The sequence below is a fragment of the Bufo gargarizans genome, chromosome 11, assembly GCF_014858855.1.
Source record: "Bufo gargarizans isolate SCDJY-AF-19 chromosome 11, ASM1485885v1, whole genome shotgun sequence".
In the NCBI taxonomy this organism is placed as follows: domain Eukaryota; kingdom Metazoa; phylum Chordata; class Amphibia; order Anura; family Bufonidae; genus Bufo; species Bufo gargarizans.
In genome coordinates this window covers 33,666,231-33,690,293 of record NC_058090.1, presented here as the reverse complement: position 1 = coordinate 33,690,293, position 24,063 = coordinate 33,666,231, and the positions used below count along the sequence as shown (strand labels likewise).

At 46.2% G+C, this 24,063-nt stretch overlaps 1 protein-coding gene across 1 annotated transcript in view; it reads left to right on the top strand.

Annotated features, from left to right (window-relative positions):
* The first annotated feature begins 10,387 nt into the window (after positions 1-10,387).
* PRKCH (protein kinase C eta) overlaps positions 10,388-24,063 on the top strand; it is a 179,666-nt gene continuing 165,990 nt past the window's right edge. The window contains exon 1 of the mRNA XM_044271437.1: positions 10,388-11,110. Within this exon, the coding sequence (XP_044127372.1) occupies positions 10,751-11,110 (360 nt within the window). The 5' untranslated portion in view covers positions 10,388-10,750. The remainder of the gene's footprint in view (positions 11,111-24,063) is intronic.

Genomic DNA, 24,063 nt, shown 5'->3' with positions numbered 1-24,063 from the left:
TTTACATGTGATGTGCCTGGTTCAACAGCAGGTGGCAGCAAACACGACAGAGCTACAGGTACATAGAATGGAGCTTTCCACTTCCCCCACTTCTTGCAGCAAGGGTGGAGTTCAGGTTCTAGTTAGTCTGCTAGGGGAAAGTTCAGTTTCACCCCTCCTAGGGGTTAGGTGTGCAGCAGGTGCATGTCCCTGTTGGACCAGCCCTGTCTAGGCCAGCTAGAGCACCTTCAGCTCTGCTGGATATGGAGGCCACAGCTTGAAGCCTCTGAAACCAGGAGTAAAGTTCCCTGGACCAGTTTAGAGTCAGACTACAGAAAGAAGTTGCAGCATCCAGAGGAAGCTAAATTATACAGTTACCCTGTCAGCACAGCAGAGTCAGAGAGCAACATATGTAGCAGAGAGGAGTTTGCATGCCACAGTTAATGCTAACGCCTGCTGGAACCAAGATAAAGCCTGTAATTCGTTTGGAGAAATGTTTATTGAAAGTAAAGCTGTTTTTGAACTTTATCACAAGGTCTAGACTCAATTTATTTCATCATCCTCTTCATCAACAATCCCCCTTTTTATTGCTTCAGAGCCAACGCCTAGAGTCCAGCGTATTCAGGTAGGAGCCCTGTGACACGTGCACCAACATTAAAGGACATTTAAGCTACCCTACACCACTCTGTCATACATACACCTGGATACCATCTACAGTATCACTAAAAGTGGCCCAGTGCCATTGTTGCTTCACTGAAAATGGTGTCACGAAAACAAGTACTTATTTTCCTCTTAAAGGGCCCTGGCGGGAGGCGCACGCTGGACACGTGACAGACAAGCAAGGCCTCAGAAGTGTCCTGCCATATTATCCACTGCAGCAACGAGAGAGCTCTTACTGTGGAGAGATAGAGATCGAGCACCAGGAGGGTATATCACCCACTAGCAGGATCAGTAAGTGCGGCCCCTGAGAGACTGTGTAAACTTATTTCACAGAGACTTTAGTTACACCCTCCGTGTTATCAACACATCTTAAAAGCGTCACTATTAAATACAAATGTATCTGTTGCACAAGTTCAAGAGTTTATTGCTGTACTGCAAAATCATCAGTAACACCATTCCAGTGAGCTTGTCGCCATTCACTTGCACCTCTTACTGTCACGGTGGGGACTGGGGTGAAACTCCCCACCGTATAACGTGGGAAAATGGGGAAGCAGCTAGGCCTGGACACCGGGAAAAGGGAGCTGGTCACCTCCTACAGCTTCCCAAATCCTCGCCCTGACTGCACTGCAAAGTCATAATCAGTAACACCATTCCAGTGAGCTTGTCGCCATTCACTTGCAGAAGGTAGGACGTCTCATACCCAGGAACCTTGGACCCTAAGTCGTGGGTAATTCAGTTTAAGTTGTGTTCCAGACCCTGCTGCTGCAGAGGGAAAACAAGTTAAGACCCTATGAACTCCAGACTAGCGGACACTACACCCACGGTTGCCAGAGCACAGCTATTAACCACAGATATATTAGCCAGAGTAATCTGAGGGCTGTATTTATCTGCTTAGCTCATGCTGGGACATCTGGGAGGACTTTACATTGTATACAAATTACTGATGGATGTACTACAACTTCAATCCTACATACAGTAATGAGAGACTGTTGTTAAGTTTCATATGGCCTGGTTTCTGACTCTTAACACCATATGATGGCCATTGCATTTCCAACATGTGCCCTGCCTAGGGTTGCCACCTTTCCCAACAAAAAATACCGGCCAAGTTAAGCCACACCCCAAAGGGAGTGTGGTTGTGGGGGGCGTGGCTTAACACAGGGTGTTAAGTCGCTATCATACTGTGGCTCCCAATAATATTAATGCCCCCATTAGTGCCCCCAGAATAAATAATGCCTACATTAGTGCCCCCAGTAATAGTAATGCCTCCATTAGCGCCCCCTAGAATTAATACTGTCCACATTAGTGCCCCCAGTAATATTAGTGCCCCCCAGTAATAGTAATGCCCCCATTCATGCCCCCCAGGAAGAATAATGTCCCCATTAGTCCCATTAGTGCCCACCATGAAGAATAATGCCCCCATTTGTGCCCCCAGGAAGAATAATGCCACTTATTAGTGCCCCCAGTTAGAATAATGCTACCCAAATGTGCCTCCCCAGTTAGAATAATGCCCCCATTAGTGCCCCAGGAAGATTAATGCCCCCCATTTGTGTCCCCAGATAGAATAATGCCCCCATTAGTGCCCCCAGGAAGAATAATGCTCCCATTAGTACCCCCCAGGAAGAATAATGCCTCCCATTATTGCCCCTAGTTAGAATAATGTCACCCGTAAGTGCCCCCTAGTTAGAATAATGCTCCCATTAGTGCCCCCAGGTAGAATAATGCCACCCGTAAGTGCCCCCAGTCTGCTTCTGCAAAAAAAAAAAAAAAAAGAAAGCACTTACCTCCTCCATTTGCTTGCGTGGCTCTGAACGCCCCCTGCTGCTGACTGGAAGCTCAGGACAGGACCTGTGCTCCAGTGTGATGATGTCTCGCAGGTCCTGTCCTTCACATCCAGTCAGCAGCGCAAGCAAATGGAGGAGGTGGCAGGGCCACTAAATTACCGGCCTTGCCAGTTAGATACCAGCCATGTGGCAACCTTAGCCCTGCCTAGCAACCACATGGACATTAACACCATGGGCACTCCCGAACCACGATCAGGCAGGGAGCTCACAGTTACATGGAGTGCCCCGGGGGAACATAGGGTGCCCATCCTTCACTGCACTGACCCCTGGGAGCGACAGCCTGAGGAAGTACACAATGACACATCATCATCAGGTCCATGACCACTTCCATCCTCTGCTCCAGCACCAAGCTGGAGAACCATCAAGGCCATGCTGGATACAGACAGTAAGGTACTGCTTGCTTATGGCAAAGGATTATACTGCTTGTGGACAGAGTATATTATTTCAGCACCCACCACACTTTGGAGACAGACTGGCCATTCGGATCTGCACCCCGCAGACTGGGCATTGCAAAAAGAGTTCATGTGACGGAATTGCATGCCTGTGGTTATTTGGGAAAATTGCAAAGTACTTCTGGAAGAGAGACTCAGTAAGGGTTGCCACCCTCATCGCCGCTGCCTATACATAGCTATTTGAAAAAGTCTACTTTGTCAAGTACTTCAGAAATGAGCCTATTGCTCTTTTTTTAAATTACAACAACTATCATTTTCTTAATAAAGAGTGACTTTATTTATTGTAACCAAACAAGCCTGGTCCTTCACTCCCCCATCCATTCACTGGAAGAAGAGTGCCCCCAGGAAGAAGAATACCTACCCTCTTGCCTTGCAACCTGCCAACCATCCACCATCAAGGCCACCCCAAATACCACCAGGTGGAAGCACCCACAAGGTCCAGTGAGTGCCCCCATGTATTTCTCTTTTATTATGATTTATTTACTATTATTTTTTCAACACAATATGGTTCATACCAAGACCTTTGCACTTACTTTTCACTTCTGGGGCATTGCTATAAAATGCCAATGGTGTCAGTATTCGTTGGCCTGCGGAAGGAGGTGGAGCGCATCCAAAATGCGTCAACCTCTGCTTGTCCGGAATTAATGACATGTGCAATAAATTACAGTTTTAGTGTCCAGCTCCCCAGAAGACAATTTTTTCTGTTTTGTTTTCACTATATCTATTTCAGGTTCCAGCATGGATATCCCGCTTGGTTGGGAGCAGCATTAACTCCATTTGACTGTATACACTTCTCAGAGTTGTGTTATTTTTGCTTTGTTTCAAGAGAGGAATTAGCCATCCTGGTAGAGGGATTAGCCATCATGAGGATTACAACCACCCTCATTGCCACTGACACCACTCCCATCTTCTTCTTTTTTCGGCCATTGCTCACTCTGGCCACCTTGCTGCACATACAGCTATTTGTGCTTGAATGTAAACCTTGTTTGTACACAGATTTCTCCTTTGTTGCACCTGTACACAGTCAGGATATTGCACCTGTACACAGAGATATTGCACCTGTACACAGAGATATTGCACCTGTACACAGAGATATTGCACCTGTACACAGTCAGGATATTTATTTGTACTCAAATATCCCAAACTCCTTCACATAAGATTCGGACCACCGACTCTGTGACTCCAAGTGTTACCCAGTGATCGTTCTTTTAGCATGCAGCTCCACGTTAGCGTAATTAGCATTCTTCATAGTTTAGATATCTGAATCAATGACAAACATTTGCAATGTTCTTCTCTCAAAGGAACTCAAAGGGCAGAGATAGTTGTGTAGCTGGGGCGACACACAATGCACATTAGGGTCAATTTTGTAGGGAGACGATTTGCATTTTGTATATTTTTGGAGTATGGGAGGAAACTCCCCGTGTTTGTGTGGGTTTCCTCCGGGTACTCCGGTTTCCTTCCACACTCCAAAAACACAAACTCCATGCAGATGTTGTCCCTGGTTGGACTCACACCTAGGGCTGCAAGGCATCAGTGCTAACCACCAAACGTCTGTGCTGCAGTGCCCAGGTAGGCTGTGTGTGTGTAATAAGCAAGGGCAGGCAGTGACGGTGTGAGGGGCCCGGGCTTATGGGGGACATTTTTTTATCTCGGATAAGGCTACTTTCACACTTGCGTTCGGGGCTCCGCTTGTCAGTTCCGTTTGAAGGCTCTCACAAGCGGCCCCGAACGCTTCCGTCCAGCCCTAATGCATTCTGAGTGGATGCGGATCTTCTCAGAATGCATCAGTCTGGCAGCGTTTGGCCTCCGCTCCGCTCAGCAGGCGGACACCTGAACGCTGCTTGCAGCGTTCGGGTGTCCGCCTGGCCGTGCGGAGGCAAACGGATCCGTCCAGACTTACAATGTAAGTCAATGGGGACGGATCCGTTTGAAGTTGACACAGTATGGCTCAATTTTCAAACGGATCCGTCCCCCATTGACTTTCAATGTAAAGTCAAAACGGATCCGTTTGCACTATCATGAAAAAAAAAAAAAACATTTATTTTTTTTATTTTTTTTCATGGTAATGCAAACGGATCCATTCTGAACGGATCTAAGCGTTTGCATTATAGGTGCGGATCCGTCTGTGCAGATACCAGACGGATCCGCTCCGAATGCAAGTGTGAAAGTAGCCTAACCCCTTTAAATCTATAAGTGAATGGTCTTATTTTAACCAGGTACCAGTTGCACTTCATCTATGTGTATTCCCCATGTCTCTTCTGTGGTTTTTATTTGCTTTCATTTTCTTACAGGAACTGAATATAACACTCTATAGACTTTACAACCTCATAGTTCCTCTTTTACCTTTGTTTTTCGCTGTTTTCATGTTGCTTCAAATATCTTAAAAAGTGCAAAATGACTGTTCCTCCTACATATTGGTGGGCACAGCCGCACAGGTGTTTGTATTTTTGCAGTGAGTGCCTTACAAGTCAAAAGCATTGCAGCTATAAAAATCCAGGTGAGGGTGCTGCCACACACTGGCTAAACTCTCTAACTGCATTGTGAATGCATGTTTGTTGAGGTATTCAACTGTATCACAACTGTGCCGTTCACGGTTTTTTAATGCAGTTTTTGAAACAAAAAAAACAGGAATAAATGAAAAAAAAACTTGTATATGTCCTTACGGAGCCATTCACATTGGTGGATTTTGACATTGTCAAAATTCGCTGTGTATACTGTGGGTGGAAACTGCTGTGGTTGTTAACTTTAGAGGCCACGGACCTGCTTGTGGCCTAGCACCATTAAATAGAGCTAAGCCGCGAGCAAATAGCTGCCGCAGTTCAAAAATCGGTTCTATTCATTTCAATGGGGCAGCAAGCACATGGGAGCAGATTTATCAAAATTGGTGTAGGAAAAGGAAAAGTGGCTTAGTTGCCCCTAGCAACCAATCAGATCCCCATGTTTTATTTTTCTGAGGTCCTTTGGAAAAATAAGGTGGCATCTGATTGGTTGCTATGGTGCGGAAATTGGCCTGCAGTGCGGATTTTGAAATCTGCAGCATGTCTATTGTTGTTGCGTTTATTTTGTGTGCGGATTTTACCCTTTTCAATGGAAGGGTGAGATCTGTGGCAAAACCGCATTTAACCCGCACCAAAATCCACAATTATAAACTGCAGAATTTGGTGCGGATATGGTGCAGAAATGCACATAAGGCTAGATGACCCTGACTGTAGGTGTTTTGCAGTCCGCAAAAAAACTAACAGATGACGTCTGTGTGGCATCTGTTTTTTTTTGCGGATCCATTGTAACAATGCCTATTCTTGTCCGACAAACGGACGTGAATAGGACATGTTCTATTTCTTTTGCGGGGCTACGGAACGGAGCAACGGATGCGGACAGCACACAGAGTGCTATCCGCATCTTTTGCTGCCCCATTGAAGTGAATGGGTCCGCACCCGAGCCTTAATTCACACCGAAACTCATGCTGATCTTATGTGCGTTCACACACACTCGTGTGTAGGTGGCCTAAGTATATGATCACACGGTCAGGTTTCCTGATGCAGTTTTGGAAGCTGAAATCAGGAGTGAATAAAAAAATGAAAAGTTGCATCTGTCTTTTAGGGCTGTTTCACACGAGCGAGTCCGTTTGTGAGCGTGATCCTCCATTCTGGACTTGCAGGAGTGCAGGGCATTATCATGATTTATAATGCTGTGTGCCTCTGCTTGACCAGATTTTTCTCATGCACACGTCCGTGGAACACGCACCATGAGATACCGGCCTAGATTCCTGGTGAGTGCAGGAGCGCATGGCGTCATTGGTTGCTATGACGCCGTGCGCTTCGTGCCGCCGCTGCTGTACAGTAATACACTCGTATAGATAATACGAGTGTATTACTGTACAGCAGCGGGCGCACAGCGTCATAGTAACCAATGACGCCGTGCGCTCCTGCACTCAGCAGGAATTCGGGCCCGTATCTCACGGTCCGTGTTCCACGCACGTGTGCACTAGGCTTCATTGTGACATAAACCTTGCCACTATGATTCTGTAGGTGTAGGGTAAAGCAGAGGCACACAGCATTATAAATCATGATAATGCCCTGCGCTCCTGCAAGTCCAGAATGGAGGATCACACAAACGGAGCGCGATTCCCGCAATGGACTCGCTTGTGTCAAATAGGCCTTATACTTTCTCTCCTTTAGGCTAGGGCTACACGGTAACACTGGTCGCGTGACAGCTATCGCATGGTAGAGGTGATCCCGTAGAAATGAATGCGATCACTGTGCGAATCGCAAGAAATACAACACTGCTAGATTTCTAGCGACTGGCGCGTTGATCCCATTACTTTCAATAGGATGACCACTACTCTGCGATCCTGGCTGTGACCAGTGTCGCTGTGTAGCCCTAGCCTTCTGATTCACTCTTGATTATGCCTTCCAAAACTGCATGCAGAAACCTAACTATGGCCTGAGGATGTATCTAATTCACGAAGAGGCGCATACCTGCTATTTCGGAAAGTGGCGAGGCCTGCCTAGAAATGCCACTTGTGACAAAATTTGTGGCAAGTGGTGTTAAAAAGGTCACAAGCACAGGGTTTGCAACTAGTGTTGAGTGAACTTGTGTTTTAGGTTCGGCGTACAAGGTTCAGGTTATCGAAGAATCCCGTTATGGATTCCACTACCACGGATTATAACAGAATTCGGAATCCATAACGGGACTCTTTGATAACCCAAACTCTGAACTTTGAACACCGAACTTAAAACAAAAGTTCGCTCAACACTATTTGCAATGTTTTAATGCCCAAAAAGTGTAGGGGAAATTATGCATTTTAAACAGTAAAAATGCCAGAATAAGTGCAAGTGTTGCCACCCGTGAGGGACACCTCTGAGACATCCTTCACACTGGACACGACTAAAAACCCTGCATCCAGCAGTGGACACTACAGCCACCATTACACAAGTACTATTGCACACTATAAATTCCACTGGAAGAGACTTGAGACAGATAGATAGGGAAGAGGGGCATAACTCCCATCCTTGCCCCAATCCATACATCGTTATTTGGGAAGAATTGCACTGTGTACATTTTAAGCTGTGTTTTGCTATCGTTGGATGTACTACAACTGCTATTTTGCACTAAAGTGAGACGTTTATTCTGTTTATTCTGACCTGGTTACTGATTTCTGTATCGTACCCCAGACAATGCACTCTCTACACCAGGCATGTCCAAACTGCGTCCCTCCAGCTGTTGCAAAACTACAACTCCCAGCATGCCTGCATAGCTTACAGCTATTAGGGCATGCTGGGAGTTGTAGTTTTGCAACAGCTGGAGGGACGCAGTTTGGACATGCCTGCTCTACACCCTGCCTTGCACCCATCCAAACACCTGACATCATTGGCACCCCAACTTCCATCAGGCAGGAGCCCCAGAATCACGGCGTGCCCCTTTTGCTGCATGGTCTGAGGGAATCCACTGTGATAGATTGTAATGCCTCATGCAGACGTCCGTGTCAGTTTTGGATCAGTGGTAACACGGACTGTGTTCAATCTGTGTTTTCTCCCGTGACAGATCCGTGTTGGGTACGTGGGTCCGTTTTTTGCTGTTCGTGTTGCATTCGTGTTTAACTAACACTCAACAGCTGAAAAATAATTTTCAAATAATCTCTTGTCAATGATCCGTGAAACACGGATGCAACACGGATGGAATCCGTGGTTTTCACGGACCCATAGACTATAATGGGCGTGATGGATCCGTGAACAAGGACAAAATAGAGCATGCATTAGTGGTAAAAAAAACTGACCCAGGGACCGTGCTGAAACACTGATGTGTGCATACACACATTAAAATGAATAGGGACATGTGCTGTCCTGTGGAGAACACGTCCGTGAAACACTGACAGTCCGCATGAGGCTTAATAGCCAGATCCACTACCACTCCCATTCTCTGCTCCGGCTCCTCGGGGGCTCTCTGCATGTAGCCCTTAAAATTGCACAGTGCCCTATGGTCCTTTGCTTCTTCTCCCGTGTGTGTCTTGACCTGTGGGATAGTGGCGATTCTTTTGCGTATAGTACATGTGACGTTCTCTCTTCTCCTTAGGGCTCATGCACACGACCGTATGTATTTTGCGGTCCGCAAAAAAAAACAGATCCACAAAAATACGGATGACATCCATGTGCATTCTGTATTTTGCGGAACAGAACAGCTGGCCCCTAATAGAACAGTACTATCCTTGTCCGCAATGCGGACAAAAATAGGACATGTTCTATTTTTTTGCGGAACGTAAATACGGACATACGGAAACAGAATGCACATGGAGTAACTTCCTTTTTTTTGCGGACACGTTGAAATGAATGGTTTCGCATACGGTCTGCAAAAAATAACGGACACGGAAATAAAATACATTTGTGTGCATGAGCCCTTACATCTCTTGTGTCCTTATTGTAGGGGGAGCTGCAGGATTGAAGGAGAGCCTGGCCACTGCTGGGAGCCGTTCTCACAGTAGCCATTCAGCGACAGCAGATTTGTTGCAGACATTTCTGTAGCTCTCCTATTTATTTGACTGGGGCTTTCAAAAATCCATATGCTTTCTGGCAAAAAAACCTCATTCAGATGAGCGGAATTGATTTTCAGTCCCATAAATTTCTGCAACAAATATACCACGTATGTGAATTCATCCTTCGAGAGCGGTTGCGCAGTCAGGTTTCCTGATGCAGTTTTGGAAGCCAAACTCAGGAGTGGATCATAAAAGGAGAGAAGCGTCTACACTAGTGTTGAGCGAACTTGTTTTTTAAGTTCTGCGTCCAAAGTTCGGGATATCGAAGAATCCCGTTATGGATTCTGCTACCACGGACAATAACGGAATTTGGAATCCATAACGGGATTCTTCGATAACCTGAACCCCAACTTTGGACGCAGAACTTAAAAAACAGGTTCGCTCAACACTAGTCTACACGGCAATTTTAGGCAGTGTAGCAGGGCTGCCGTAGAAATGAATGCACACGGACGTCCTCGTGTTTTGCGGACTGCAAAATACATACGGTCGTGTGCATGAGCCATTATTTATATTTTACATACGGTCGTGTGCATGAGCCATTATTTATATTTTACATACGGTCGTGTGCATGAGCCATTATTTATATTTTACATACGGTCGTGTGCATGAGCCATTATTTATATTTGTCTCTAGGAAAGCTGGTTGGTCAATATGGTGTCATTACACTCCCTATACCATTTGTCAGGGGATCATTCAGGGATGTGGGAAAGCTGGGTGACTGCTCTTCTAGGGGCTGTGCTGGCAGGAGTAGAATTGGTTATCACTTATTGAGCGGTGCCTGGTAGAAGTTTTACAATGGAACAGTAGAGGGCGACACAAGGACTTCAATGCAAGGAAGAAAGCAAAAAGCTGCTTGTTGAGGCTTTTCTCACCAGTGTGCGGAGGTGGCCGCTAGGGGCAGTGTCGCGCCCGCAGTTTCGGGCACAGGCTTCCTGGTTGATCGCTCAGCAGACAGCAGAAGGGCTCTGGTCAGACTTGCTGCAGAGGATCCCTGTGCCAGGGCTGCTTAATAGGGAAGGGGACTGCGCCCACTCCTAATCCAGGTGCCAACCCAGGGAGGGGTGAGACGAGAAACTTTTTTTTTCTTTCTTTTTTAGTGTGCCCAGCCTGTCTGAGAGAGGATCAGAGACTGTGCAGAGACTGCATGCAGGTGCCTCGGTGCTGGGGCTCTGGCATGGACAGGGGAAGGTCTGCAGCAGCTACAGCAACGCACTGACAGCAACCTGCATCCCAAATCAGGCCCCTGGTCTCCTTTACCTGTCCCAGGAGGGTCATCCACCACCGGGTCTATGGCTGGGACCATGAGGTTCAATGGCAATTTAAAACTGAAGATAGGTGAAGCAGTGGGTCTGCAGGCAACCAGGTGGTCTCTGAGGCACTCGGTCTTCAAGAAAGGCTCTTGTCTACTGGATCCCTACATCACCATCAATGTGGATGAGTGCACCATTGGGAAGACCACCGTCAAGCACAGAACTAATAAGCCCACCTTCAACGAAGAGTTCTGTGTCACTATAAGTGAGGGGAGCAAGATGGAGTTGGCCGTCTTCCATGACACCCCAATTGGCTATGATGACTTTGTGGCTAATTGCAACCTCAGTTTTCAGGAGCTGCTCAGAAACTGCGGACCCACAGACTCCTTTGAAGGCTGGGTAAGTCGGCAGCGGCCCAAAACCTTCGCTGATATGTATAGCATGCTCTGTTTTTATTTATTTTTTCTTCCAGTGACGAATGGGTTAATAATGATTAAGCCTACGATTTTTTGCTACCGGTGCATTGATCTTAACGCCATTTATTTCTGCAAGGGTTCGGCTACACGGCGACATGTGTTGCAGAAAAGTCGCGCGACTCAAAAATATGTGCGACTTGTCTGAAACTTGCTGTCATGCAACTATTTGGGCGCTGTGATTTGCCTCTGAGAATACAACCCGGTCTTTTGTCGCGCTGGACTTACATTAAAGTCAATGGAGAAAAAGTTGCACGTGACCTTTGACACAAGATTAAACATGTCTGGATTTTTTGCGACTGTTGCAGTGCGTTACATTGCGACCCAGCTGACAAAGGAGTTGCTGCTTGTCGCCGTACAGCCGAACCCTTAGTCCCCTTTCACACGAGCGAGTATTCCGCGCGGGGTGCAATACGTGATGCGAACGCACTGAATCCTGACCCATACATTTCAATGGGTCTGTGTACATGGTTTTCACGCATCACTTGTGCGTTGCGTGTAAATCGCAGCATGTTCTGTATTCTGGCGTTTTTCACTCAACGCTGGCCCCATAGAAGTAAATGGGGCTGCGTGAAAATCGCATCCACAAGCAAGTGCGGATGGCGATGCGTTTTTCACGGATGGTTGCTAAGAGATGTTGTTTGTAAACCTTCAGTGTTTTATCACGCGCGCGCGAAATGCATTAAATCGCATTGCACCGATAACAACTGAACGCGATCGCATAGTAAACTGAATAAACTTGCTTGCGAAATCGGGCATTTTTCACTGATCGCATCCGGACCTAATCCGCACACGCTCGTCTGCAAGGGGTCTTTGTCCAAAAATAAATTATTTTAAAAATGACATTATCGCTGTCAGACCTCATGCACACAACCGTTGTTCTGGTCCGCATCCGAGCTGCAGTTTTTGCGGCTCGGGTGTGGACCCATTCTCATTAATGGGGCCGCGAAAAATGCGGAGAGCACTCCGTGTGCTGTCCGCATCCGTTTTGAAGTATAACCTGTCCTATTCTTGTCCGTTTTGCGGACAAGAATAGGCATTTCTACAATAGACCGCCTGTTCCGTTCCGCAAATTGCAGAAGGCACACGGGCGGCTCCTGTGTTTTGCATGTTGTGAGCATGAGGCCTAATGGTAGTATTTACCAAAATCGTTCTCGCGTTTCCAAAGTGGGAATAGTGAAAAAAATAAAATAATCAGTCACAATTTTTGGCCCAAGAGAAACTATTTTCCATTGAATATCTGATGGTTTTCCCTGCGTGGGGTGATCAGTCATGTTGATACTGAGTGGATATCAGATTTCTAATCTCTAGGTCATCCTCATCAGCCTTGTGTTACATGACAACATGAAATAAACTTCCATTCTTTCCTGTTGAGCCTCAAGCTGTATTCTGCTCCACTTCATAACTGACATAAGGACCTCCTTAGGAGGCTTAGGCTGAGTTCACACTTCAGTCATTTGATCAGTTTTTTCCTTTACACTGGGTTCACACCTGAGCGTTCCGAAAGGAGCGCTCTGTATGCGTGATTGTACTGGCGTTTACAATCGCGCATACAGAAACAAGCGAACGCTCATTGTCGCGCGTTCCTGAACGTCTATGTACGGGAACGCGCGACAAAACACCCCAAAGAAGCTCATGTACTTTTTTTCGCATAGGGCGTTTTACAGCGCGATCATACGCGCTGTAAAACGCCCAGGTGTGAACCATTCCCATAGGGAATCATTGGTTTCTCCTTGTTGAGCGTTTTACAGCGCGTAGGAACGCGCTGTAAAACGCTCAGGTGTGAACCCAGCCTTAGTGATTGTTACCCTGGGTTCACACCTGAGCGTTCTGAAAGGAGCGCTCTGTATGCGCGATTGTACAGGCGTTTGCAATCGCGCATACAGAGACAAGCGAACGCCCATTGTCGCGCGTTCCCGAAAGTCTATGTATGGGAACGCGCGACAAGACGCCCCAAAGAAGCTCCAGAACTTTTTTGAGCGTAGGGCGTTTTTCAGCACGTTCAAATGCGCTGTAAAACGCTCAAGTGTGAACCAGGGCCATAGGGAAGCATTGGTTTTCATGTGTTGAGCGTTTTACAGCGCGTTTGAACGCGCTGTAAAACGCTCAGGTGTGAACCCAGCGTAAGCCAAAACCAGTAGTGAAGCTACAAAGGGATACAGTACTAAGCCTCATTCACACGTCAGTGTTTGGTCAGTGATTTCCATCAGTGATTGTGAGCCAAAACCTGTTCTGTGTTTTTAACCCAATAACTGATTAAATAACTGAAGTGTGAACTTGGCCTAACTTTTTGAAAAAAACTTACACCAGAATTGTGGTGCAATTTTGGTGCAAAATGTAATATCTTAGACTATCTCCCACAAAGCCCTGTCCCCTTTCTGATAAGCCCCACCCCTTTTCAGGCAAGTGTGGGAGGGGGAGTGTAGAAATCCTAGTTGCACTCAATTTCACCAATTTGTACCATTTTATAGATTTTAGGCGCAGAATCATTAGTAAATCCAGGCCAGTTTGTCTTACCACTAGTGTTTTCTTTATGGCCCTTTTCCCGATAGAAAAGGTGTAAAAATGCTTGAAAAAATGGCAAGGGCTACATCATGCGGCATAAAAAAAAAAGAAAAAGTTAGAAATGTAAACAAAAACGCGTAAAAGTGCTGTCATCAATATGAGATCGGCGGGGGTCACACAGCCGGAATATGAGATCGGCGGGGGGCCGACAGCAGTGTGTGTGTGCCGTCTCCCTTTTCTCTTCCTGATCCCCATAGACATAGCAGCAGCGTCGAGAAGGGAGATGGCACGTGCGCACCGCGTGCCTTCCCTTCATAAAGCTGACCGGCGGGGTGCCGGGTTTCGGACCCCCGCCAATCTCCTATTGATGACCTATCCTGAGAATAAGTCATCAGTATTTAAAAGCCCGGAGAACCCCTTTGAGGCCAGGGCTCCGTGGTAATATCACACACAGTGATTACCGTACATCATGGTAGATCGCTGCTTGATACCATGCTTTATTGCTGACCACATTGGGGCTCATGCACACGACCATGATCGGCTCGGGAAACCATGTGTCAGCGGGATCTACTATGCCAACCGCGGCTTTCCTGACCTGAACTGACTGTATCAGAAGGAATACGCCTCCCTCACGACTCTTGCAGTGTATTCAGGTCCCTACAATAGACCTGTGATCAGATATAAAATGACTATGAGGAAATCGGGTCAGGTCAGGAGAACCTCTGTCAGCATGGGAGATGCGGTCGTGTGCATGGACCCCTATTCTGTGAAGGGAGGAGGAATATTAAATGAATGCAAAACATCTCATTGATTGTTAAGGACAACTGCTCCACTATTCTTCTGCATTACTGTTCTGATTCATGTGAATCACAGGACACGCACCTTCATCTTTGTTCCTGGGAACTTGATACCTTCATTTACCGTCTCCCATCAGCCTTTTTATTCAACATCAGAACGTGTTACAAATGACTTACCAATAGGTTTAATAACGTTTTCCAATATCAGCGATATACAGTGCTCCCTTAAGATACAATGGACTCAAGATACGATATTTTCAGCATACAATGGTCTTTTCTGACCCATTGTAAGTTCAAACTAGACTCCACAAACAATGCCTCAGATCCAACCAATCAAGGTCACTTCTCTGGTAAAATATCTGGATAAGTTACTAGTTAGGAGCTATTCCTGACTGTTATATGTGAGGACTTGTTTGATCTGTCTTAGTTATCTGCTTGTTTTTATTAAATCTTCCTTTTATCTTATCTTGGATGACATTTTGGGGCTTTGGAACCAACTTACAATGGTTTCAACATACAATGGTCGTCCTGGAACCAATTAATATTGTAACTTGAGGGACCACTGTATTGTCTTTGCCTTGGATGTAAACTTATAAAGGTGCCCACAGGCATAAGGTAAATGTAAAAGCTGAACACGCTCATTTTGGCTGACAACCAAGTACGTGTGGGGGTTACCAGACCTCCCCCATATGGCAGATCTCAACAAAGCCCAACATATCCATGCCACACCATCACCCAGGCCCACCATATCCACGCCGCATACCTCTTTGGTGTCCCGATGATATCTCTATCTCAGAGCTTAAGGCCTATTATGTGCCGGTATAATGCTGGTGTGAAATTGGCCCAAGTGACATTTCCGTATATCTACATATCTCAGATAACCGATAAATGCTATATTTCAGTATATTTCAACATTTATGATGTATGGATAGGATATAACCCAAATTGGAAATTGGGACCCCACTGATCCCTTTGAGCAGGGGTGGGGAACCTTTGTCCCAAGGGCCGCATACGGCCCCCAGGATCAATTCATGTGGCCCCCGGGCCCCCTGCCAGAACATGTAGTGAAAATGCTAATACGGAAGGCAATGGAGGTGAGAACAGCACTGCACTGTCCCTGGTCTTCTTCCGGCCCTGCTCTGTGTCCTGACACATACAGCGTCTGGACATAGTACACTTAGATGCACGCTATGACCTGATGCGGTGCACTGTCAGATTACAGTACAGCATGGCGGGAGGGAGACCAGGGAGGGTAAGTGAATCTGCCAATTGGCAGCGCCATCTGGAGCTGGAGATTTTTTTTTTTTTTGATTTTTTTAATCATCTGATCTGAGGGATGTTTGGATGCTGGAGGGTCTGATAGGGGCTGATCTGAGGCTAATAGAGAGTGGGGAAGGTCTGATCTGAGGCTGGAGGGTTTGATGGGGTCTTATCTGATGCTGGGAGGGGTCTGATCTGAGGCTGGGGGTCTGATGGTGTTGGATCTGAGGCTTGGGAGAGTCTGATGGGGGCTGATCTGAGCCTAGGGAGGGTCTAATGGGTGTCTGATCTGAGGCTGGGGGTTTGATCTGAATCTGGGGGGGTCAGATGGGGTCTTATAGGGGTCTGATGGGGGTCTGATCTGAGACTAGGGAGGGTCTGATGGGGATTTGATCTGAGGCTGAGAGATCTGATGGGATTCTGATCTGAGGCTGATGTAGGCTGGGGGTCTGATAGGAGGCTGATGGAGGTGGGGGGGGGGCAGATCTGAGACTTTTATGAACTTAAAGGGGTTGTCCAGGTTCAACTGAACCCGGACATACCCATAATTTCACCCAGGCAGCCCCCCTGATGTTAGGGTTGGAGTATTTCATGCTCCAATGCGCTCCCTTGCCCTGGATCGTGCAGGGCAAGCAATCTTTTATTTACAATAACACACTGCTGGGCGGAGGTTTATGTCACCGACTCTGATGGGCTGTCTTTACCGATGCCCTAGCCATTTTACAGGCTAGGGCAGCGCTAAAGCCCGCCCATCAGTGCCGGTAACGTTACCAGACTCACTGCTGGGTGGAAGCCTCCGCCTGGCAGCCCCATGGAGAGAACGGTAAGTCACCGGAACTCCAGAAAATGCCTTTTCCCTGCGCAATTTAGCGCAGGGCAAAGGACAGCATCAGAGCATGAACTGCTCCGATGCTCAAGTCAGGGGGGCTGCCTGGGTGAAAATGGGGATATGTCCAGGTTTAGCTCTGAACCCGGACAACCCCTTTAAAAATTAGACTGCTATGTTTGGTCAAAATGGCGCCTGTAATATATATAGTACAGGCGCCATTTTGTGCTGCAAAAATACAGTGCTTTAGATTTTTTTTAATTGAAGACCAATTTCTGTAACTTACCCTTAAAGGGACTCTGTCACCACTTTCTAACCCCCACTTTTAAAACTATAGTTCTGTCCATGGAGCCCCTGTGATTTCAATGGTATTGTTATATGCGAAATCCGCAGGCTCGTTTTGATAAAAAAAACTTTTATCTAACCTGTCACTCATGAGGATAAGGTGCCCAGGGCGTTTCTCCCGGTCTGAACATGCCGCCCGCCGCCGCCGCCGTTGGTGCCCACTCAGCTCCTCCTCTGATCCTTTCAGCGCCGCCTGAATGTGAAGAAATACGCCTCCGGCTCTCCCTCAGTCCCCCCTCCTTTTCTAAAATTTCGCGCGTGCGCACAGGCCTGTGCCTGATGCGCCCGTGCGGACTTTTCGATTCAGCCTCATTGAGCGAAGTGCGCATGCGCACTTCGCTCAACCTCCCGATAACGCGAACACTGCTGCACGCGCGGGATCTTAGAAAAGAAGGAGGGGGGACTGAGGGAGAGCCGGAGGCGTATTTCTTCACATTCAGGCGGCGCTAATTCAAGGCAGAGGAGGAGCTGGGCACCAACGGCGGCGGCATGTTCAGACCAGGAGAAACGCCCTGGGCACCTTATCCTCATGAGTGACAGGTTAGATAAAAGGTTTTTTTTATCAAAACGAGCCTGCGGATTTCGCATATAACAACACCATTGTAATCACAGGGGCTCCATGGACAGAACTATAGTTTTAAAAGTGGGGGTTAGAAAGTGGTGACAGAGTCCCTTTAAGTCAGTTATATGTTTGACCAAATATAGCAGTTACATTTTTGAAGTTGAGAATTTTTGTATGGCCCGCGAACGATGTTACAAATATCCAAATTGCCCTAGGCAGCAAAAAGGTTCCCCACCTCTGCCTTAGAGGGTGTATCACATGGCACCTGTATCCGGAGGAAAGAAGGCTGTGCATGCAATCTCTATTCTTCTTCATGGGAGATATGAAAAAAGCCAACAGTAGAATACATTACATATATATTTGTGATCATTTATTCTTGTCAGAGCCCACCCACATGCCTTTGTTACAGATGATAGAGACGCCATATGGTGGCACACTCAATGCCTCTGGGTCCAGACCTGAGGGACTCTGTGTGCCACTGTAAGGCTAGTTTCACACTAGCGTTCGTCGGTCCGCTCGTGAGCTCCGTTTGAAGGAGCTCACGAGCGGACCCGAACGCCTCCGTCCCGCCCTGATGCAGTCTGAATGGAGCGGATCCGCTCAGACTGCATCAGTCTGGCGGCGTTCAGCCTCCGCTCCGCTCGCCTCCGCACGGACAGGCGGACAGCTGAACGCTGCTTGCAGCGTTCAGCTGTCCGCCTGGCCGTGCGGAGGCGTGCGGATCCGTCCAGACTTACAATGTAAGTCAATGGGAACGGATCCGCTTGAAGAGGTCACCATATGGCTCAATCTTCAAGCGGATCCGTCCCCCATTGACTTTACATTGAAAGTCTGGACGGATCCGCTCAGGCATCTTGCGCACTTAGAAAATTTTCTAAGTTATTAATGCAGACGGATCCGTACTGAACAGAGCCTCCGTCTGCATTAATATGATCGGATCCGTTCAGAACGGATCCGATCAAGCGCTAGTGTGAAAGTAGCCTTAGGGACAACTTTACATATACCCTTAAATGGCATGTGTCATCAGAAAATGACCTATGGTTGAAATCATGTTTTCAATGTTGAACATATTTTTAAAGAATGTTTGGTTATTTTTAAATTTTCACGCTAATTTCTATATTTAAACAAAAAACATAAATCCTTCATTTTTCATACTAGCCTGTAAGCCTAATAATAGGAGTCACTTCTTCTGTCTGTACAGATCACTTTACTGCAGTTATCTGTTTATCATTGCAGGCAGGATTACAATGACAGCACATCTGTATATAGATAACACAGCATCCACCATTCACAGTAGGCGATTGTCAAAGCTTACTTACTCCTTGCTTATACAATGACCTCTGCACAGGTCACGGAGCGTGCCCAGAAGACTCTCCTATAGAAGTCATTGAGGTCCCCCTCTGACCATAGTGTCTGTGGCCCATGTGGCTGCTGTAAAGCAATTCTCTAAATGCTGTTAATAACAGATCAGACAAGATGGCCGCCCCCATCATCATGTTCACGAAATAGAATAAAAAAAATGTAAAAACAGATTGGAAAAACGTAGTCAGGTCCATAAATATTGGGACATCGACACAATTCTAACATTTTTGGCTCTATACACCACCACAATGGATGCTTTTGCAGCATGCTTTCGGTCATTGCCCATCTGCTCTGTGAAGCGCCGTCCAATGAGTTCTCAAGCATTTGGCTGAATATGAGCAGATAATATTGCCCGAAACACTTCAGAATTCATCCTGCTGCTTTTGTCAACAGTCATATCATCAATAAATACAAGAGAACCAGTTCCATTGGGAGCCATACATGCCCACGCCATGACACTACCACCACCATGCTTCACTGATGAGGTGGTATGCTTAGGATCATGAGCAGTTGCTTCCCTTCTCCATACTCTTCTCTTCCCATCACTCTGGTACAAGTTGATCTTGGTCTCATCTGTCCACAGGATGTTATTCCAGAACTGTGAAGGCTTTTTAGATGTGGCAAACTCTAATCTGGCCTTCCTGTTTTTGAGGCTCACCAATGGTTTACATCTTGTGGTGAACCCTCTGTATTCACTCTGGTGAAGTCTTCTCTTGATTGTTGACTTTGACATACATACACCTACCTCCTGGAGAGTGTTCTTGATCTGGCCAACTGTTGTGAAGGGTGTTTTCTTCACCAGGGAAAGAATTATTCGGTCATCCACCACAGTTGTCTTACGTGGTCTTCCGGGTCTTTTGGTGTTGCTGAGCTCACCGGTGCGTTCCTTATTTTTAAGAATGTTCCAAACAGTTGTTTTGGCCATGCCTAATGTTTTTGCTATCTCTCTGATGGGTTTGTTGTGTTTTTTCAGCCTAATGATGGCTTCACTGATGGTGACAGCTCTTTGGATCTCATCTTGAGAGTTGACAGCAACAGATTCCAAATGCAAAGGGCACACTTGAAATTAACTCTGGACCTTTTATCTGTTCATTGTAATTGGGATAATGAGGGAATAACACACACCTGGCCATGGAACAGCTGAGAAGCCAATTGTCCCATTACTTTTGGTCCCATAACAAGTGGAGGGGCACATATGCAAACTGCTGTAATTCCTACACCATTCACCTGATTTGGGTGTAAATACCCTCAAATTAAAGCTGACAGTCTGGAGTTAAAGCACATCTTGTTTGTTTAATTTCAAATCCATTGTGGTGGTGTATAGAGCCAAAAATGTTAGAATTGTGTCCCAATATTTATGGACCCGGCTGTATGTGTTGCTATCTGGTTTTAATAGGCAGAAAATACCTATGTAGGTGTAGCTGTGCTCATTTAAGAATCAGGCATGTCACCTATAGAGAGGTGCCATCATGTAAGTGAGCAGTTATACATCTATGTTGTTCAACCATGTATGTTGCAAGTTTACAGAAGCAGATTAACTTCATTATGAAGCTCAAAGCTTGACCTACATTTTTGGATTACGTTGGTTGTGAAATATACGAAACCTGTGCCTGTCACCTACGCACAGCGGGGGCAGCTACTATGTAGGCTGACCAAACACGTAAATATGAATCCGAATGGAATTGTTTTCTGTTGATATCTATAGTAGGTCCTATTGCCTGGCTTTGACAGCTCCCATACATATTTGATCAGTTTTTGTTAACGTTCCTGAGATAAGTACAGTACTCAGATAAATTACGTACACACCGCATCAGTCTACTTAGGCCTGTTTCATACTTACTTTATGGCATTCCGGTTTTGAGATCCGGCAGAGGATCTCCAAACCGGAATTAAACTGATCCATGCAACTTAATACATCCTGTTGCATCCCTTTTGGCCAGATCCGGTTGTATAAAATCAAAACTTAACAAACCAGATCCGGTACAAAAATCATTGTCAATGGGCACTGATCAGTTTTTTTCTTAATTTTTTTTTTATTTTTCCGCTAACCAAAAAAACGGATCCGGCACTATTGACATACATTGGTTTGTTCCGTTGTGCAGACTGGATACAAAACTGCAGCTTGCAGCGGTTTTGTGTCCTGCCAAAAATGCAACAAAATGGAATGGAATGCATCCTGATCATTGACAATGAATGGGGAAAAAAATGATCCTTTTTGGTCCGGTTTTGAGGTCCTCTGCCGGCTCTCTAAACCGGAATGCCACAACGCAAGTGTGAAATAGCCCTTAGCCTAATGTTAAGTCTGGGAAAAGCCCCAGCACCTATATTAACATTTCCATAGACCCCCCCATTCACCAGACTGAGGGCCAAAGGTGTGTCCTTTGGGCCTCCACCAGTCGGTTATGCGTTGTATACTGTTTTTTCAGTGGATAGGAAAGTGCAGCAGACACACGGTGTCACCACAAAATAAAAGTATTTACCATGCTGTACATATATTTTTAACTATGGGAGCATGCTCTTGAAAAAAGGAAACTATCCTGAAACGCGTCGAGCTTTATTTTAGCTATTAAAGACTTTTACTTCATCCCGGAGCCCCGGTGTCATCATTTTGGGGACAAAGAAGCCTGATCTACAATCTTAAAAGTGACTTCGGCGGGGGAGGCTGAGGTATAGATGTCTTGAGCTTATCCTATACCCAGCTCCCCGGTAAAGTAAGTCCTTTATCATTGCATTATGTCCATTAGCGAGTACAAATCGTGAATGAGCAGGAGACGCAGACACATGTACATGTGTTTGTATCTGCATCATTTTTGTACTCCCAAATCTCTTACTATTGTTCACCGATAGCTACATTCTTCAATTACCCAGTGCCTTTCATCTTCATTGGCTCTGTGGCGCCCCCTCTGCTCTCTCAGGACACTCCTGAAAAGCACCGCTGACCGTCTTTTTACCCTAATCTATTTAACAGTTCACTGGTGTGTAATGATTTATTTTTTGGTTTGGGGAGCTGCCTACGTTCCTACTATATCCACCACTTCCATCTTTGATTACCACCTTCCAGTGTTATCCCTTGGCGCCTCATATTCCCCTTTCCCCCTCTCCTTCCCAAATTCCCCCTATCCCTAATATCCTTTCAGTCAACTCCCTTTTCTATTTTTGCTTTGCATGTGACATTGTGAAGTCAGGGGAGAAATGAAATGGATACTGGCTGCTGGCCTCTGTACCTACAAGTCATCTCAGCCACCTGATACATCTATAATAATACACTGTTTTATATGAACGTAGGCTGTATGCATATCTGTATGTACTGCAGTCAGTCTACTGTGCCACTTGTGCAGGAGGTGGGGGACTGGTGGCCCACCTCGCTCACGAGACCACCGATGGACTCAGCTGTTCCCCTGTGTCCAGCCCGAGCCTTACTACAAGGCTCATTAGACCTCTCTGTGAAGCCACAGCACAATATCTTTTCATATTCCTGCCTCCACAGCTATTTCCTCTGTTCATGACCAAACATGTAAACTGAATAATGGATTGTATATATATTGTCATTTACTGTATTATGAGACAGCAATAAAAGACCAGTATTTACTGAAGTATTGTTCTAGTCTATATCACACACTGGTTTCAGGTTTCCTTTGATTATATTTTTACTGACGATCTCCACCCAAAGAAAATATTGTTCTGGGTGAGCATAATAAAATGTCAAATTATCACTCTTGGATTCTCATGGATTCTTTGTGATTCTATTGGAAAATGTTTTGAGTGGAAGTTGCTCTACGGCCTGTTTCACACTTGCAGTAAAGAGATTTGGCAGGCTGGATCTGGCATTGCCGGAAGGAACCGCATTGCCGTCCGGCCACGTTCAAATATGCAGAGTTGCAGATGGACAAATACTGCTGCGTGCAGTGGTTTTCGTCTGTCCGCTTCTCGGCATGTTTGTCGGGTTGCAGCCGGATCTCCGCTGGTCCCCACTGTAGTGAGTGGGGCCGGCGGGTGTCGGGTAGCATCCGGCAGTACCAGATACAGACATCTACAGCATGCTTCTCCTGCCGCAGCAGCCTGTCGGAGGTATAGACGCAAGTGTGAAAGTTGCCTTAAAACAGTTTGGTTTTGTTGTTTGTATTGGTTCTTGGTTAGTAATTGGTTAATGGTTTTTGGTTAGTAATTTTTGCGAATGATATATAATTTTAGATACATTTTATAATATAATTTAGATAATTTTTCTTAGATTGTGGTTGCCCTCCCTTGAGATCAGCAGGGTCAAATCAGCCCTTCACAAGAGGATCCAACCAAGGACCCAGGTTCTTACACCTTAAAGGGCATCTGTCAGCAGATTTGTACCTATGACACTGGCTGACCTGTTACATGTGCGCTTGGCAGCTGAAGGCAGCTGTGTTGGTCCCATGTTCATATGTGCCCGCATTGCTGAGAAAAGGGAAGGTATGATATATGCAAATGAGCCTCTAGGAGCAACGGGGGCGTTGCTGTTACACCTAGAGGGTCAGCTATCTCTGCAACTGCTGCACACCCTGCACTTTGATTGACAGGACCAGGCAGTGTAAACGTAATCACGCTTGGCCCTGACTTCTCCTAAAGTCAATCAAAGTGTAGAGGGTGCAGCAGTTGCAGACAGAACAGAGTCTTTAGGAGTAACATCAACGCCCCCATTGCTCCTAGAGGCTCATTTGCATATAATAAAACATTGTTTTTCTCAGCAATGCGGGCACATATGGACATGGGACCAACACAGATGTCTTCAGCTGCCAAGCGCACATGTAACAGGTCAGCCAGTGTCACAGGTACAAATCTGCTGACAGATGCCCTTTAACTGACCTGAAAGATCCAGCAGAAGACAACCTCAGTTGGATGTGACCGGCAGTCGTTTGCCAGAAGGTGTTTTTCTCATTGGTTTGTCCACAAATAACCTGTTAGATCTTGTTAACGATGAAGGTGATCCCTCACAACAGTCCAACACTGCGAGTGCTAATGTGCCCACTGAACAGCCCACTATTTGAGGTGCAGTAATGGGCACCCAACTAAACTAAGGGAATTATGTTTTTGGGTGGTGTTACCTTTTATTATAAACCCAGGCGTACAATATTGATGACCTGTCCTCAGGATTGGTCATCGATATCAGACTGGTGGGGGTCCGACTCCCAGAACCCCTGCAAGTCAGCTGTTTGGAAGGGTTTCAGCGCTCAGAAGAGAGCTGTGGCCACCTG